This window comes from Chiroxiphia lanceolata, chromosome Z (assembly GCF_009829145.1).
Source record: "Chiroxiphia lanceolata isolate bChiLan1 chromosome Z, bChiLan1.pri, whole genome shotgun sequence".
Classification (NCBI taxonomy): domain Eukaryota; kingdom Metazoa; phylum Chordata; class Aves; order Passeriformes; family Pipridae; genus Chiroxiphia; species Chiroxiphia lanceolata.
In genome coordinates, this window is record NC_045671.1 from 29,475,718 (window position 1) to 29,489,143 (window position 13,426).

Sequence of the window (13,426 nt, forward strand, 5' to 3'; positions counted from 1 at the left end):
ATCCTTTGCATCAAACAGGTGTAAAACAAAAACTAAGTACCTAGCCTTTTAACATGACAGCAGGGTACTTTTTCTGTTCCATTAAGTGCATCTAATCGCAGTCCAAGGCTGCAAAGGCTTCTTCATCAATTTACAATTTGTTTTTCAAAGCATTCTGAAGAGAATGAGTCAGAGAAGAGCAAAAGGCATGCTGACTGATCCTCAAATTAGTACTTTCAATGTTCACTGAGAAGAGGGAGTCTGAAGGCAGATACTGCATAACAAATGCTTTCTCCTTGTTTCTTTTTCTAGAGAATGACCTGACCTGACTCAACACCAATATAAATAAAGGGTTCCTGTAAGGTGAAACAAACAAAAAAACCCCATACAACACCAATTTAAATTATTTTAACACTGTTTCAATGTATTTCATTAAAAAAAAAATATTCTTTCATCTTTGAAAGGAGCAGAAAGATGGGGCAATTCCAGATTCCAACCTGAAAGACACAAATGTGAGTAATAAGAAGAAAGGGCAAGAAAAAATTAACAGCAATAATCACAGTATTAATCTTTGTTTCAATGGCATTAACTCAAAGCATAAACCATCCAAGTTTGTTCTCGTCTCTTTGATTGGAGGATTTGCTGCTTCAGCTGTTTTATTAGAAATGGTTTGAGGGAAACTGCCCTTGAAACTACTTATACTTTATCAATCTCGTTATTAATCTGGTTTCAGGTACCTGAGTATGTCTATACTGTGGTTAAATCAGTGCTCATGGAACACTGAAGAAATCCCCAATCTAACTCTAAATTAACTATTTTTATACTGGTCTTACCTTAAATACATAGAACTTGGAAGGGCTGATTTAGACAAAACTGTCTGCCTCAGAACAGTCTACGCTAAACTTCTAGATAATTTCCCATTATCTCAAATGAAGGAAGATTTTTTTCATTTTGAACTTGGTATTTAGGAACTGATCCACATATCTAGTTTGCTTTCCTGCCTATAACAGCAGAAAACAGCTAACATGCCAAAAGACTGCAAGAATCTCATTCTAATCTCTCAGGCTGGTTTAAACTCAGAAATGTGGAGGTCTTCTATGGATGTGTTCTTATAATCCATATACACATAATTTAAAATCTCATCTATCTTTCATTTATATTCTAAATATATTTAGTATAAAATATTCAATCTTGTAATACTTTCTCTTTTACATGTACTTCTGCCAGGTTTGGTTGTTTGTGGGGGGGTTTTTTTGGGTTTTTGGGGTTTTTTCCTAATCACTTTATTGTTTATCCAGTCTTTAAAAACAGCACATATTTGTTCAAGGAATTTCACTAGTATTTTTCATTATATTCAAATATTTCCCTCCAGGTTTCCTCTGCCTTTTTTTTTTCTGAGTTATAATTTTGAGTTGTTTCTGGGCGTGTGCTGTGTACACTGAATGGTAACATTAGTGTATGTCTCCCAGGTATGCCTTCATAATATTATGCCTTCATACACACTTCATAATATTTACAGAACTGAAATAATTTTGACATGAAAAATTAAATTATTGAACAGACATTGTAAATGAAGCTGTCTTACATTTGCAAAATTTCCATTCAATTAGAAGTTGGGTCCAATGGCAAATCTGTGAGCAAAAGCCCCCTCTGTTTCTATGTGTGAAAGACAACAAATATATAAAGATATCAAATAATTCACTTCTGTATTGTAAATATATTTTCCAAAAACATTGACAAGTACTAAGCACAACCCTTCACCACCATTAATTACAGTAATCTTTAACAGGCTTTGAAGAAATTTATTTATACCAGTGCAATGCAGTCTCAATATTTTTCAGTTATTTGTGATTTTAAAAGCACCAGAAAAACTATTTCATAGAGATAACCCATTTTATATGAATGTTAAAATGAGCCTGAAATTTTCCAAAGGTATTAGCTAGCTAGATTGTGCTGTCACTGATAATGGAAAGCGAAGTCTAGGTAGGATAATTTTTATATTTTAATGCTGAAGGAGAAGGTGCAAAGACAACAGAGTTATGATACAGACTGAATCACCCTCCAATGAAAGAATATAAAACAAACATCCAGAAAGAACAGATTCCTTGGATAAGAGTGGGAGTAACAAAAGCCAAATCCAACTTTCCTACCTGATGGAAAATTTCACAAGTCCTTTAGTATTAATCATAGAATATCACAGAATCATCAAGATTGGAAAAGACCTACAAGATCATCCAGTCTAACTGTCCACCCAGTAACACCACTGTAATGCCTAAACCACTGAACTCTATCACCCAGCACCAGATCCAGATACCTCTTAAACACCTCCAGGGAGGTGACTCCACCACTAGGCAACCTATTCCAATACCTGACCACCCTAACAGTGAAAATATCTTTTCTAATATCTAATCTGTATCTCTCGTCTCAGTTTAAAGCCACTTCCTCTTGCCCTCTCAGTGCAGACATGACAGAAGAGATGGCCCAACCTCACTACAACTTCCCTCTGCGTAGTTGTAGAGAGCTGTGGGGTCCTCCCTGAGTCTCCTCTTCTCAAGATTATTACTTGTAAGACGAGTTCTGCTGCCCATCTCTGGACATGCTCCAGCACCTCAATGTCCTTTTTGAAGTGAGGGGCCCAAAACTGAATGCAGTACTCAAGGAGTACACATCCCCTCTGAGTGCTGGAACTCCCCATGGAGAAACAGTAAGAGGTGTTATTACTGATAGTTCCCACTAGATCGCGCCTGAAGTACAGACGAGATGCCAATGCAGAGTACGCATACCAGATTAGGTTCATGACTGGCGATTTATCTTATCATCAGACACTACTGGGAAGAACGATACAGTGGTAGTCTTAGCCCAGACTCCCTCGAGGATAAACATCACCACAGCAACACATACTGCAAGAACTGCATTTTATAAAGCACATCCAAGCACACACATAGGAACTCTGAGAGTAAATGTAGCAACATGATGACAAGCAACTACTAAATTAATAAACCAAATGCTTAAAACAAATTTGGGTTATCACAGTCGGCTCAGAACTGCTGTTATCTTGACCTTTTGTGCTCCACGTTGTGTGACAAAAAGAACTGTTGTGTTTTAAGCCCAGCTGGCAACTAAGTGCCACACAGATGATTACTTACTCCTCCCCACTGCAACCCCTCTGGTGGAGAGAACACAAAGTAAAAAATAAATCTCGTGGATTGTGATTAAAACATCTTAATATTTGGAAAAAAAGAAAACAACCAACCTGAATAATACTAAGTATGCTACTAGTAATAATTGTAATTATAAAGAGAAGGAGAGAAATGGAATCCGAGAGAAATGGAATCCAAGAGAAACAACTGACACACAATACAACTCTTCACCACCTGCTAACTAATGCCAAACCCTGTCCCCGAACCCCAATCAGCCTTCTTCCAGGTAACTCCTCCAGTTTCTATACTGGGCACATTGGTTTTCGGTATGGAATATTCTTTTGGCCAGTTCAGATCAGCTCTCTTGGCCATGCTCCCCCCAGCCTCTTGTGCACCTGCTCTCTGGCAGAGCATGGGAGACTGAAAAGTCCTTTTGACTTAGGATGAGCACTGTTGAGCAACAAACAAAATATCACTGTGTCATCAGCATGAACTAGTGGGGCCACACTTTGAATCCTGTGTTCAATCTTGGGCCCCTTACTACAAGACAGACATGGAGATGCTGGAGCGTGTTCAGAGAAGGGCAAAGGAGCTGGTGAAGGGTCTGGAGCACAAGTCTGATAAGGAGCAGCTGAGGGAGCTGGGGTTGTTAACCTGGAGGAAAGCAGGCTGAGGGCAGACCTTATTGATCTCTACAGCTACCTGAAAAGACATTGTAGTGAAGTGGGAATTGGCCTCTTCTTCCAGGTAACAAGTGACAAGACAAAAGGAAATGGTCTCTTGCACCAGGTGAGTTTTAGACTGGTTATTAAAAAAAATTTCTTCACAATGAGGGTTATCAAGCATTGGAACAGGCTGCCTAGGGAAATGGTGGCATCACTGTCCCTGGAAGCATTCAAAAAGTCTGTAGATATGGCACTTGAGGATGTGGTTTTGTGGTGAAAAAGGTGGTAGTGCTAGGCTCACGGCTGGACTTTATGAACTTAGAGATCTTTTACAAATTTGACAATTCTATGATTCTGTGTTTCATGACTAGTTGAAGTGACTGTAAGTGATATGGCAGTCTAGGATGGGGGAAAATGATCTTGACACACAACTCCCATAGAGGGAAGAAGCAAGTAGAAGGGTACATTGAGTGTGGATGAACTGAGATGTTGTTGAGGTACACATCACACCTTGCAGCATAATTATCACTGTAAGTATTGCAGTTAGTTGAGATCTATGGCGTGCTCATTTTAAACCACCTCCACTGATGGGTTCATACACTTCTGAAGTACTGCAAGGGCTCCAGAAATCCACACTCTGATGGTCCCTTCTACTGAAAGGGATTTTGCAACTTCCCAGTTCATGATCACCTCTTGGACCAGCATCTCCCAGATTTGGACAAGTGGCCTTGCAAATGTGGCACAGTAGGGACATATCACTCCTCTCAGCCAGAAGGCTCCTGTGCCTCACTGAAGCCCAGTGTGCCAAAAGACTGCATGGGCTCTAGGACAGGCTACAGGCCTTAGGCTGAATATCTCTTCACCTACAGGGTTGTGAGTGCTTGGCACTTGACTTGGAAAAAGAAGAGCATTTGTGCTGTATCCCTCCAGTGCTCTCCATGAATGAGACTCCATGAACTGCAGGTCCCCAGCACACAGCCCTGGCCTGCAGCCTGAAGGAACAGACTGGGCAGTGCTGGTGCAGCTGCTCACTGGCACAGAGGCTCTTCTCCAGGAGAACCCTAAAGGATCCTTCTTGTCCCCTGGTCCTAAGACACAGAGCCAGAGGCACTAGTCTCTGAAAACAAAATCCCTTGTGCATCTGAAGCACCCTGAATCTGAGATTACCCATAGTGCCAAGCACAGAAAAGTGTGTAACTCTCTGCTCCTGCAAGGGACTGCTGCTGGAGGAAAGGCTGAGACTGCTGGTCACTGGGAGCTGGGCAAGAACTATATCTTAGGAACTGCAGCAGTCTCACCTGTGCCCTGCTTGGAATACTCATTGGCTGCATAGTCATGTCACAGCTGAGAAGAAGAGTTTTTTCTCCAGTTATTTACTGCTGCCATTGGCAATGGAGTGTTTGCACAGTGCTGGAGTGCCAAGGCAGCTCCTGGGAGCACTGTGCTGAAACCTCTGTGGTACAGTCCTTTAACTGGGCTCTTAATTCATATCCATGAGTAGACTCCTCTGAAATTTCTTTGTACAGAAGGACCCAGGAAGACCAAGCAGCACAAGGACAAGCCCATAAAGACTTTCTGGGAAAGCAAAGCTCAGTCTAGAGATAAAAGCAAAGCAGAGTCAGATAAGGAGCAGGTAGGGGTGAGAGAGACCAGGCAAACACAAAGTTCAACAACAGCTGCCACCTGCCACCAGAGATCTTTGCGGCAGAGCTCGCCCAGCTGTACAGGAACATGGACACAGACCCCACACCTCTGCCTGCTTGTCCCAGCTGCTCTCTGGCTGACAGGGCTTCTTCATGGGAGAACTTCAGGGTTTCCCTGGACTCACTCCAGTCCATGCCGTCCTAGTGTCCCTTTACTAACAGGGATACTTTACACCAGAAGATGATGATTTTTTAAATGAATATTTTTTTTTTTCATCAAAAGCAGCGAGTTCTTGCCTGAATGTTGTGAGCACTGGAGGTTGTGGTCCTCACCCACTGCCTCCTCCTCTTTCTGATGGCCCTGCAAGCCCAGGATGCCCAGTCTGCTCCAATGCAAGGGCAAGGAGCAGGTAGGCAGGCAGGGGCCAGCACCCACTCTGGGCTGGCAGTAGTGGGGCCAGGGCGAGGACTGGGTGAGCCAAGAAGGCAGCACGGTGCGGGCAGTGGAGCAGACACAGCCCGGAGAGGTGTGGAGGGGCTGCAGCTGCTTCAGGGGTTGTGGGGAGAGAGGGTCCTCATGATCAGAGAGGTGGAGAGCGGCAGTGCAGGGCCAGAAACTCAGCACTAGAGTCACTGTGGCACTGGGACATCCCAGAGGGGCAAGCTCAGGAGACACCCACCCGGAAAAACAAGATTCAGCTCTAGCCCAGCAGCCCTGCTCCCCTTGGATGAACTGCTGGTCCCTGGCCCAGAGAAACATGCAGGGTTGATGCTGGTGTGGCCTTTCACAGCCTGTTATCCATGGAAGCATGGACAATCAGTTTTTTCTCTAGTTTCCTCCTTTCTCTGAGTGTGAAGTGATTTCTCTGATCTGTGCTTGATTCCAGAGGATGGCATTGGCCATGTTCATCGAGCTTCTCAGCTGGATACTGGTTATGAGCCTTGGGAACATCCAGAGGAGAGCTGTCATTGCCTGTATGCTTGAGGTTATGCAACACTTGGGGTTTAATAGGTGCTTCCTGAGCAATTTTACCAAAGGTGCTCTAGAAGGCTTTCCAAGAGCTTTCTGTGCCTTGGGGGCCCTGCACACACAAGTCATGAATATTGTTTCCCTCAGGAGCTGTTCAGCAAGAGGTCATCTGTGTTAATTTTTAGCTGTTGGAACCTACACCTTTGTATGTGCCCTGTATCAGTACCTCATGATGTCTGAGGACAAGCAAGAGAGATCTCAGGGCCTCTGGATGACTTGTTGAGGGATCTGAGACACATGCAGTGTTTTCTGCTATCCTGCCAATTGCAGAGAATGATGAGGGTAGACACAGGAAAATCCTACTGGGCTCTAAGCCTGATGTTACCAGCAGAATGGGGTGGGTTGGACAACGGGTCATTTAGAGGACACCAGGCCTGGTGGCAGCAGATGGAGTACCACTGTTTCAAAGGGGTAAAGGATCTTTGATTAGGAGTTGGCAGGGCTCAATGAGAGAGCTTTAAATGAGATTGGAAGAGGGAAAGGAATAAGCCATGCTCACTTAGGATAACCCTGAGGGCAGCACACCGATGTTAGAGGGAGGGTAGCAGAGGGAAGCAGTGCTGTCTTCAAACATCATGAACCTGGAGCAAAACTAGCAGGAAGAGCACGTTTCCCACCGGAATAGTGGCAGACAAAAGAGTACCAAGGAAAGGCACTTGCACTTGACTCTTTTATGGAGTCTTCATAGCAGGGCTTAGGATAGCAATTTCTGGAAGCAAGACCCAAGTGCCTCTGCACTCCCATGCACAGCGCTGCCTTCCAAAACAGATCCACCCTTCTCCACTTCTGCTCCTTCCACACCAATGCAGAACGAGGAAATTCAACAGCGGGCAGATTCAGGACTTCATGGGCAATGGGAGTTTTTTGGGGAGCCCTAGAAGAGGGAAGGGGCCGGTGGGGACGTGAGGACAGAGAGCCCCATCTGATGTGAGGTCACAGAGCCCCACTGTGATCTGCTGTTCAGTGCCAGCTCTGGACACCTCTGAGGCAGCAGCAGTGGCAGCAGCAGCAGCAGCATGTTGCGAGCACTGGGGGTCGTAGTCCTCACCTGCTGCCTCCCCCTCTTTCTGGTGGCCCTGCAAGCCCAGGATGCCCAGTCTGCTCCAATGCAAGGGCAGGGAGCAGGTAGGCAGGCAGGGGCCATCCCCCACCCTGGGCTGGCGGCAGTGTGGCCAGGGCGAGGACTGGGTGAGCCAAGAAGGCAGCACGGTGCAGGTAGTGGGGCAGACATAGCCTGGAGAGGTGTGGAGGGGCTGCAACTGCTTCAGGGGTTGTGGGGAGAGAGGGTCCTCATGATCAGGGAGGAGGGAAGTGGCAGTGCAGGGCCAGAAACTTGGCACTCATCCATCACATTGCAATAGTTATCCAGCCTCATGGCTGAGCTCCAGGACTGATGCACAGGCAGGTCACATGGGCACATCGTGGCTTTTGCTTCCTTTCAGAGGTGCCAGCTCAAAGTCCTAAGGGCAGCCAGGCACCCCTGCAGCTGTGAGAACACAGACCTGTCTGTGTGCCCTGTCATTCTGTGACCCCCTTACACATTCTGCTCTTGAGGTGTGATGGTAACTTCTTGTGAGTGTTTGGTTGTAGATGTGGCCAAAAAAAGGCCTCTTCCAGCTCCTGAGCCAGATTCCATGTTGATTCCAAGCTGGTATCTCAAGGGTGAGTAGTCAGGCTCCGCTATTTCACAGAATAAAGACCCCTTTTTAGCATATTGTTCATGGGAAATGTATCTTCATATGTTAACGTCCTTCTAAAATCTATAATAGTGAAGGATTCCCAGAAGATACCTGTAATTCCAAAGGAACTCCTAAGAGCCTTGGAGAAAGCTGCATCTGGTTAGTATATCCCACTCTCTTAACTGTAGAACTTGGGATGCTGAGTTTTTCGCTTACTCTGGGGATCTGATGTAGCCCATGGAGCTGGAAGTGATCAGTCATAGCCTTGCTGCAAGGACACTCCATTTCACACCTTGCGTGGACTGCTGAGCCACAGAGACAGTCCAGCACAGCTCCTGCTCCCAGACGGGCTTCCAGCTGAGAGCCAGGGGCAGCTGCTGCTGCACTTGTACCATTACTGGCCAGAGCTGCTGTGTGCAGATGCTGATATCCAGGTGTTAGGAACAGGACTGTGCTGAGTTTGTGTTTGGCTCATGCACAGCCCAGCATCTAGGCAGAAGTGATGTCCCAGGAAATCTTGGCTGCTCTTTCCAGACCTCAGGGTCAGGGGTGGGTTGGAGCTGGACACCCAGCGTGAGGTCAGACAGCTTACTTGAAGGGCTTCCTAGTTCATTTGGGTTCATTTGGTGAATTCAGTCTTGGGTGGTTTGGCTCTACGTTTCTAGTCACCTCACAAAAAACTTGGTTGTGCTTTTCCTCCTGTTTTTGGGGACAGTGGGCTCCTCCCTGCCACTTGCCAGGGTGCCCAGAACATGGTACTGTGTTCCTGATGAGGGACAGTTACTTCTAATGAAACTGTCCCTTGTTCTTTTTAAAGAGATGGAGCCTAAGGCTGTGCAGAAGGAGACCTTCCAGATAGGAGAAGAGTGCCAGTCTTAGGTGAAGGAGAGGCAATACAAGGCACCAAGACACCTGCTCAGCTTCAGAAACGTCCTTTAAGTGAGTGCTCAGGAGACGCTGGTGTTCGAAAGAAGAGTATTTCTGGTGTATCCCTGCATGCTCTCCATGGATGAACTGCAGGTCCCTAGCACACAGCCCTGGCCTGCAGCCTGAAGGAACAAACTGGGCAGTGCTGGTGCAGGCTCTTCTCTAGGAGAACCTTAAGGGATCCCTTCTCCCCTGGTCCTAAAAACCCGAGCCAGAGGCACTAGTCTCTGAAAACAAAATCCCTTGTGCATCTGAAGTGCCCTGAATCTGAGATATCCCTAGCACAGAGCACAAACATTGTCTCTTGCATTGTCCTTTCTCCTGTCAGGGTCAGCTACACTGGAAAAGCCGAAACTGCTGATTATCAGGGCTTAGCAAGAACTATATCTTAGGAACTGCAGCAGCCTTGGCTGTGCTCCTGCTTACCATAATGGTCTGTGCCATAGTCATGTCACGGCTGAGAAGGAGACACGTGAGTTGGCTTTTCACAAGAGTTATTTATTGCTACCATTGGCAATGGAGTGTTTGCACAGTGCTGGAGTGCCAAGGCAGCTCCTGGGAGCACTTTGCTGAAACCTCCATGGTACGGTCCTTTGACTGGGCTCTTAATTCATATCCATGAGTAGACTCCTCTGAAGTCTCTTGTACAGAAGGACCCAGGGAGACAGAGCAGCACAAGGAAGCCCATAGAGATTCTTTCTGGGAAGAAATCTTCTTTCTTTATCTCAATCTCCATCTCCATCTAGAAATAAAAGCAAAGCAGAGTCAGGAGAAGGAGCAGGAAGGGGCGAGAGAGACCAAGCAAACACCAAGTTCAACAACAGTTGCCGCCTGTCACCAAGGATCTTTGCGGCAGAGCTCGCCCAGCTATACAGGAACATGGGCACAGATCCCGCACCTCTGCCCGCTTGTCCCAGCTGCTCTCTGGCTGACGGGGCCTCTTCACGGGAGAACTGGGTTTCCCTGGACTCACTCCAGCCCACACCATCCTGGTGTCCCTGCTACCAGTACCAGCAGGGGTACTTTACTTCAGAAGATAGTGTTTTGTTTAATAGATAATATATAAACAAATATATTGTTAAAAGACAGTGAGTTCTCACCTCTTTTGTCTGTTTGTATTGTAATTGAATGCACAGAGCTGGAAGCAGGGCTGGATCTGTGAGAGGAGCTGGAAGGGACCTGCACTCCAGGGCAGAACACTTTTGTCCCAGTATCAGCCTGGTTTTCCAGCTGGGGCTTGTAAAGAACTGGTGAAAGGCAATGTATGATTTGCCATTGCTTCTTAAACTGACATAACGCAAAAAGCTTTGCCTTTGTTTAAACTGCGAACACAAGTTGAGACACATTCAGTTAAAAGGACAAACAGCAAGCTTCATAAATGGGGAAAGAGCCACCTTGGAAAGGGCTGTAACCCCAGCTGTAGCCATAGGGAACATAAAATTTGGACGTGGGGAGAGGTGGCACAGAATTAATTAATTATGGAAGAAAATACGGTCAAATACTCCCTAACAATACTGATCCCAAATTAATTTGGCACATAGAATGCAGAACATCAGTGCTCCCTATAAAACTTAGAAAACTAATGTTCTCACCTGGGCAAGGAGGACATGTTCACACAAATGAAGAACACAGGAGAAAGAGAAATGGCTTTTGGGTTTGCAAAAGGAATCCCAAAAATTCACTGAAAATTGGAGGTACTAGTTAAAGCATGGTTGGCAAAAGAGGGATCAATAAAGCTGTTGTCCCTGCTACAGCCCCTCCCCTAGAAGAACCACAAAAAGGGGAGGTGGTGGGAAACACTTTCATTCGTCCCCAGTAGGTAAGCTGGGGGATGGAGGGTGGCTTTCTATCAGATGGCTTAACAAAAATTCCAAAGGAGACTTATTAATAACCTTTCGAAGTCCCCATAACCTTTTAAAAGACACTGGAGCTCAAATATCTGCCCTCAAGGTTGAAGATGCCTCTTGGTGTGGAAACATTCCCTCATGCAAAGGTATATTTGTTGTGGATGCTTTTGGATACACTCAGCCCCAAATGACAAGAGTAAGATGCTGGTTTCCAGGGGAGTAGAAAGCGATCAAAGCCCTTATGATTTTGGGAAAATTTCCTAGAAATCTTTTGGGGCTGGACCTCCTAAAGGGAAGGTCTTGGACTGCAGGGGCTTTCAGGAAGGAAACCCAGCATTTGCACCTGCTAGATACTGCCCCTGCTCTTCCTCCCTCCCTAGTAACCAACGACAAACCTTACCCCTCACCCTTGGGAGCCAGAGAAGGAATCACCACAGTTACTGAGAATCTAAACCAAAGAGGAATAGTGATTACAACCCATTCCCCCTATAACGCTCCTGTGTGCCAGTTGGAGATTAACTGTGTACCACTGACGTCTTAATGCAAACACCGGGTCCCTCACTACAGCAGTTCCAAATATAGCCAAACTAATAGCCACCATACAAGAACAAACTCACAAAATTATGGTCATTACTGATGTTAAAGACATGCTTTTTATGGTTCCCCTGCAAGATCAAAATTAGGAGCATTTCGCTTCTGTATGGGAAGGCCAGCAGTACATTTTTACCTACTCCCACAAGGGTTTAAACATTCACCCACTGTAGCACACATCCACTGGTACAAGAACTGTCACTCATTCCTCCCACACCTGAGGTAAGACTATATCAGTATAATGATGATATTTTGGTAGCAGGAGATGAAATTGCACCTGTACAGATAATCCAAAAGGACATTACTGAACACCTAGAACCCCTGGACTTACAGATCCCTCCTGAGAAAGTACAACACCCTTTGCAAGAGGTAAAGTTTTTGGGGATATGAGGAGGGGGTAGTGGTCTGTATTCCCCAGACACCCTCACCTCCCTAGAAGATGCCTGAGAGCGGAGAAGATGTGCAACTGTGGGAGATGGGGACACAGAAAGATACAGAAGATGGAGACAGAACCTGCAAGATTCATGGGAAGAAGAAGCCTTTGTGTGACAAACACTATGGACTGACATTATGGACTGTTGCTTAGCATTCAGTGTTTATTATGTTCTTCCCTATGTTTTACTCTCATGGTTTTATGAAAATTTCCCTAGTTGATTATTCCCCTTGTGTTTCTGTTTTCTCAATAGCTGTTTGATGCTGTAGTGCAGATTCTCCTTAAAAGGCTAGTTCCCTCTCATGTTTTCCTTACAGAGATATGTTTCTTCCCTATCTTTCCTTGTATGGTTTCCATTTGTATATCCACTCGGTTCCATCTTGTTCCAGAAAGTTCTGTTCTCGCTCTATATAAGGTGGGAGCCATGTTAATAAAAGGCCTTCTTGCCTTTACAACCCCATATCCTGAGGATGAGGAGGGCATGGAATGCGAAGAAGAAAAGTTTATTGAATGGAAGGCAGCTGAAGGAAATTATGGCTGAAACAATAGATGAAGATATGATTTGAAGGTATATAACATGATACAATTCAAACAGAGACTGTTATTATTTGGAATCGTTAATGCATGTTCCCTATCTGTTGTATCCCAGTTTTTATCGATTTTCATCATATTTTTCTCCTCAGAATAATACCCTTTTTTCCTATTGGTTCAAGTTTGCTGCATTGCAGATGTTTCCCTCATTGGCCCCTGCTGATCCCTTGTTCCCTCCTTCCTTCCCTGGTTGGTTGTCACCCCTGTCAGTCCTATGCTCCTCCTGTTTTCCAGAACCTTCCCACCTTACCCTATAAATAGAGCTAACCATCTCCAATAAAGGGAGATAGCCCCAAGCTACACCACTCTGCTTGAACCCATGGATTGTCGAGTCTTCTTTCCACGTCAACTTCGGCATGAGGAAATGTTTTTCTTTCCTTATCGAACCGTGTCATGCAACAGGCTTTGGGCCTGTTGGTCTTTTGGAGGAAGCATGTTCCCAATTTTTCAGTAGTTGCAAGGCCCCTGTGCAATCTGCTGTGGAAGGGAGCAGAGTGGGATTGGACCCCCTTCATAATGAGGCCCTATAATTCCTAATTTTTGAGACTAACACACATCAATCACAAGACCCTATACACCCTTCTGATTCCATGCAAACTGAGTGGGGATTTGCCAGTTCAGAACTGTCCAAACATTTATGGCAGTAAGGACATAGTAGTTCTACCCAACCATTGGATTTTACTTTCAAAGCTTTAAGGATGAAGAAAAACAGTATTCCACTTGAGAAATGGGTTGGTTTGTAGTCAATCCTGCCCTCTGGGAAGCAGAAAGAACTGTCTGTCAACAATCAACAGTTTTAAGGGGACCTTTTAAAGCCATCAAAAAGGTTTTGTGCGGTGGTCCAACAAGCTCCTGTTCAAAAGTAGTATACCCAAATTAAACAATACTGTACCATCTTTCC

At 45.3% G+C, this 13,426-nt stretch overlaps 1 protein-coding gene and 1 long non-coding RNA gene across 3 annotated transcripts in view; one reads left to right on the plus strand and one right to left on the minus strand.

Annotated features, from left to right (window-relative positions):
• Positions 1 to 343: 343 nt before the first annotated feature.
• On the minus strand, positions 344 to 7,298 carry LOC116780875. The gene is made up of 4 exons (XR_004354687.1): positions 7,259 to 7,298; positions 6,108 to 6,368; positions 1,565 to 1,635; positions 344 to 476 (listed from the first exon to the last, which is right to left on the minus strand). It is a non-coding gene; the product is annotated as an uncharacterized LOC116780875 (long non-coding RNA).
• The window catches only part of LOC116780874, a 51,245-nt gene continuing 44,941 nt past the window's right edge, over positions 7,123 to 13,426 (plus strand). The window contains exons 1-3 of one of the 2 annotated variants that reach the window (XM_032676235.1): positions 7,123 to 7,582; positions 8,048 to 8,119; positions 8,954 to 8,967. In XM_032676235.1, the coding sequence (XP_032532126.1) occupies positions 7,474 to 7,582; positions 8,048 to 8,119; positions 8,954 to 8,967 (195 nt within the window). In that variant the 5' untranslated portion in view covers positions 7,123 to 7,473. The remainder of the gene's footprint in view (positions 7,583 to 8,047; positions 8,120 to 8,953; positions 8,968 to 13,426) is intronic. The other variant, XM_032676234.1, reaches the window with a different exon arrangement.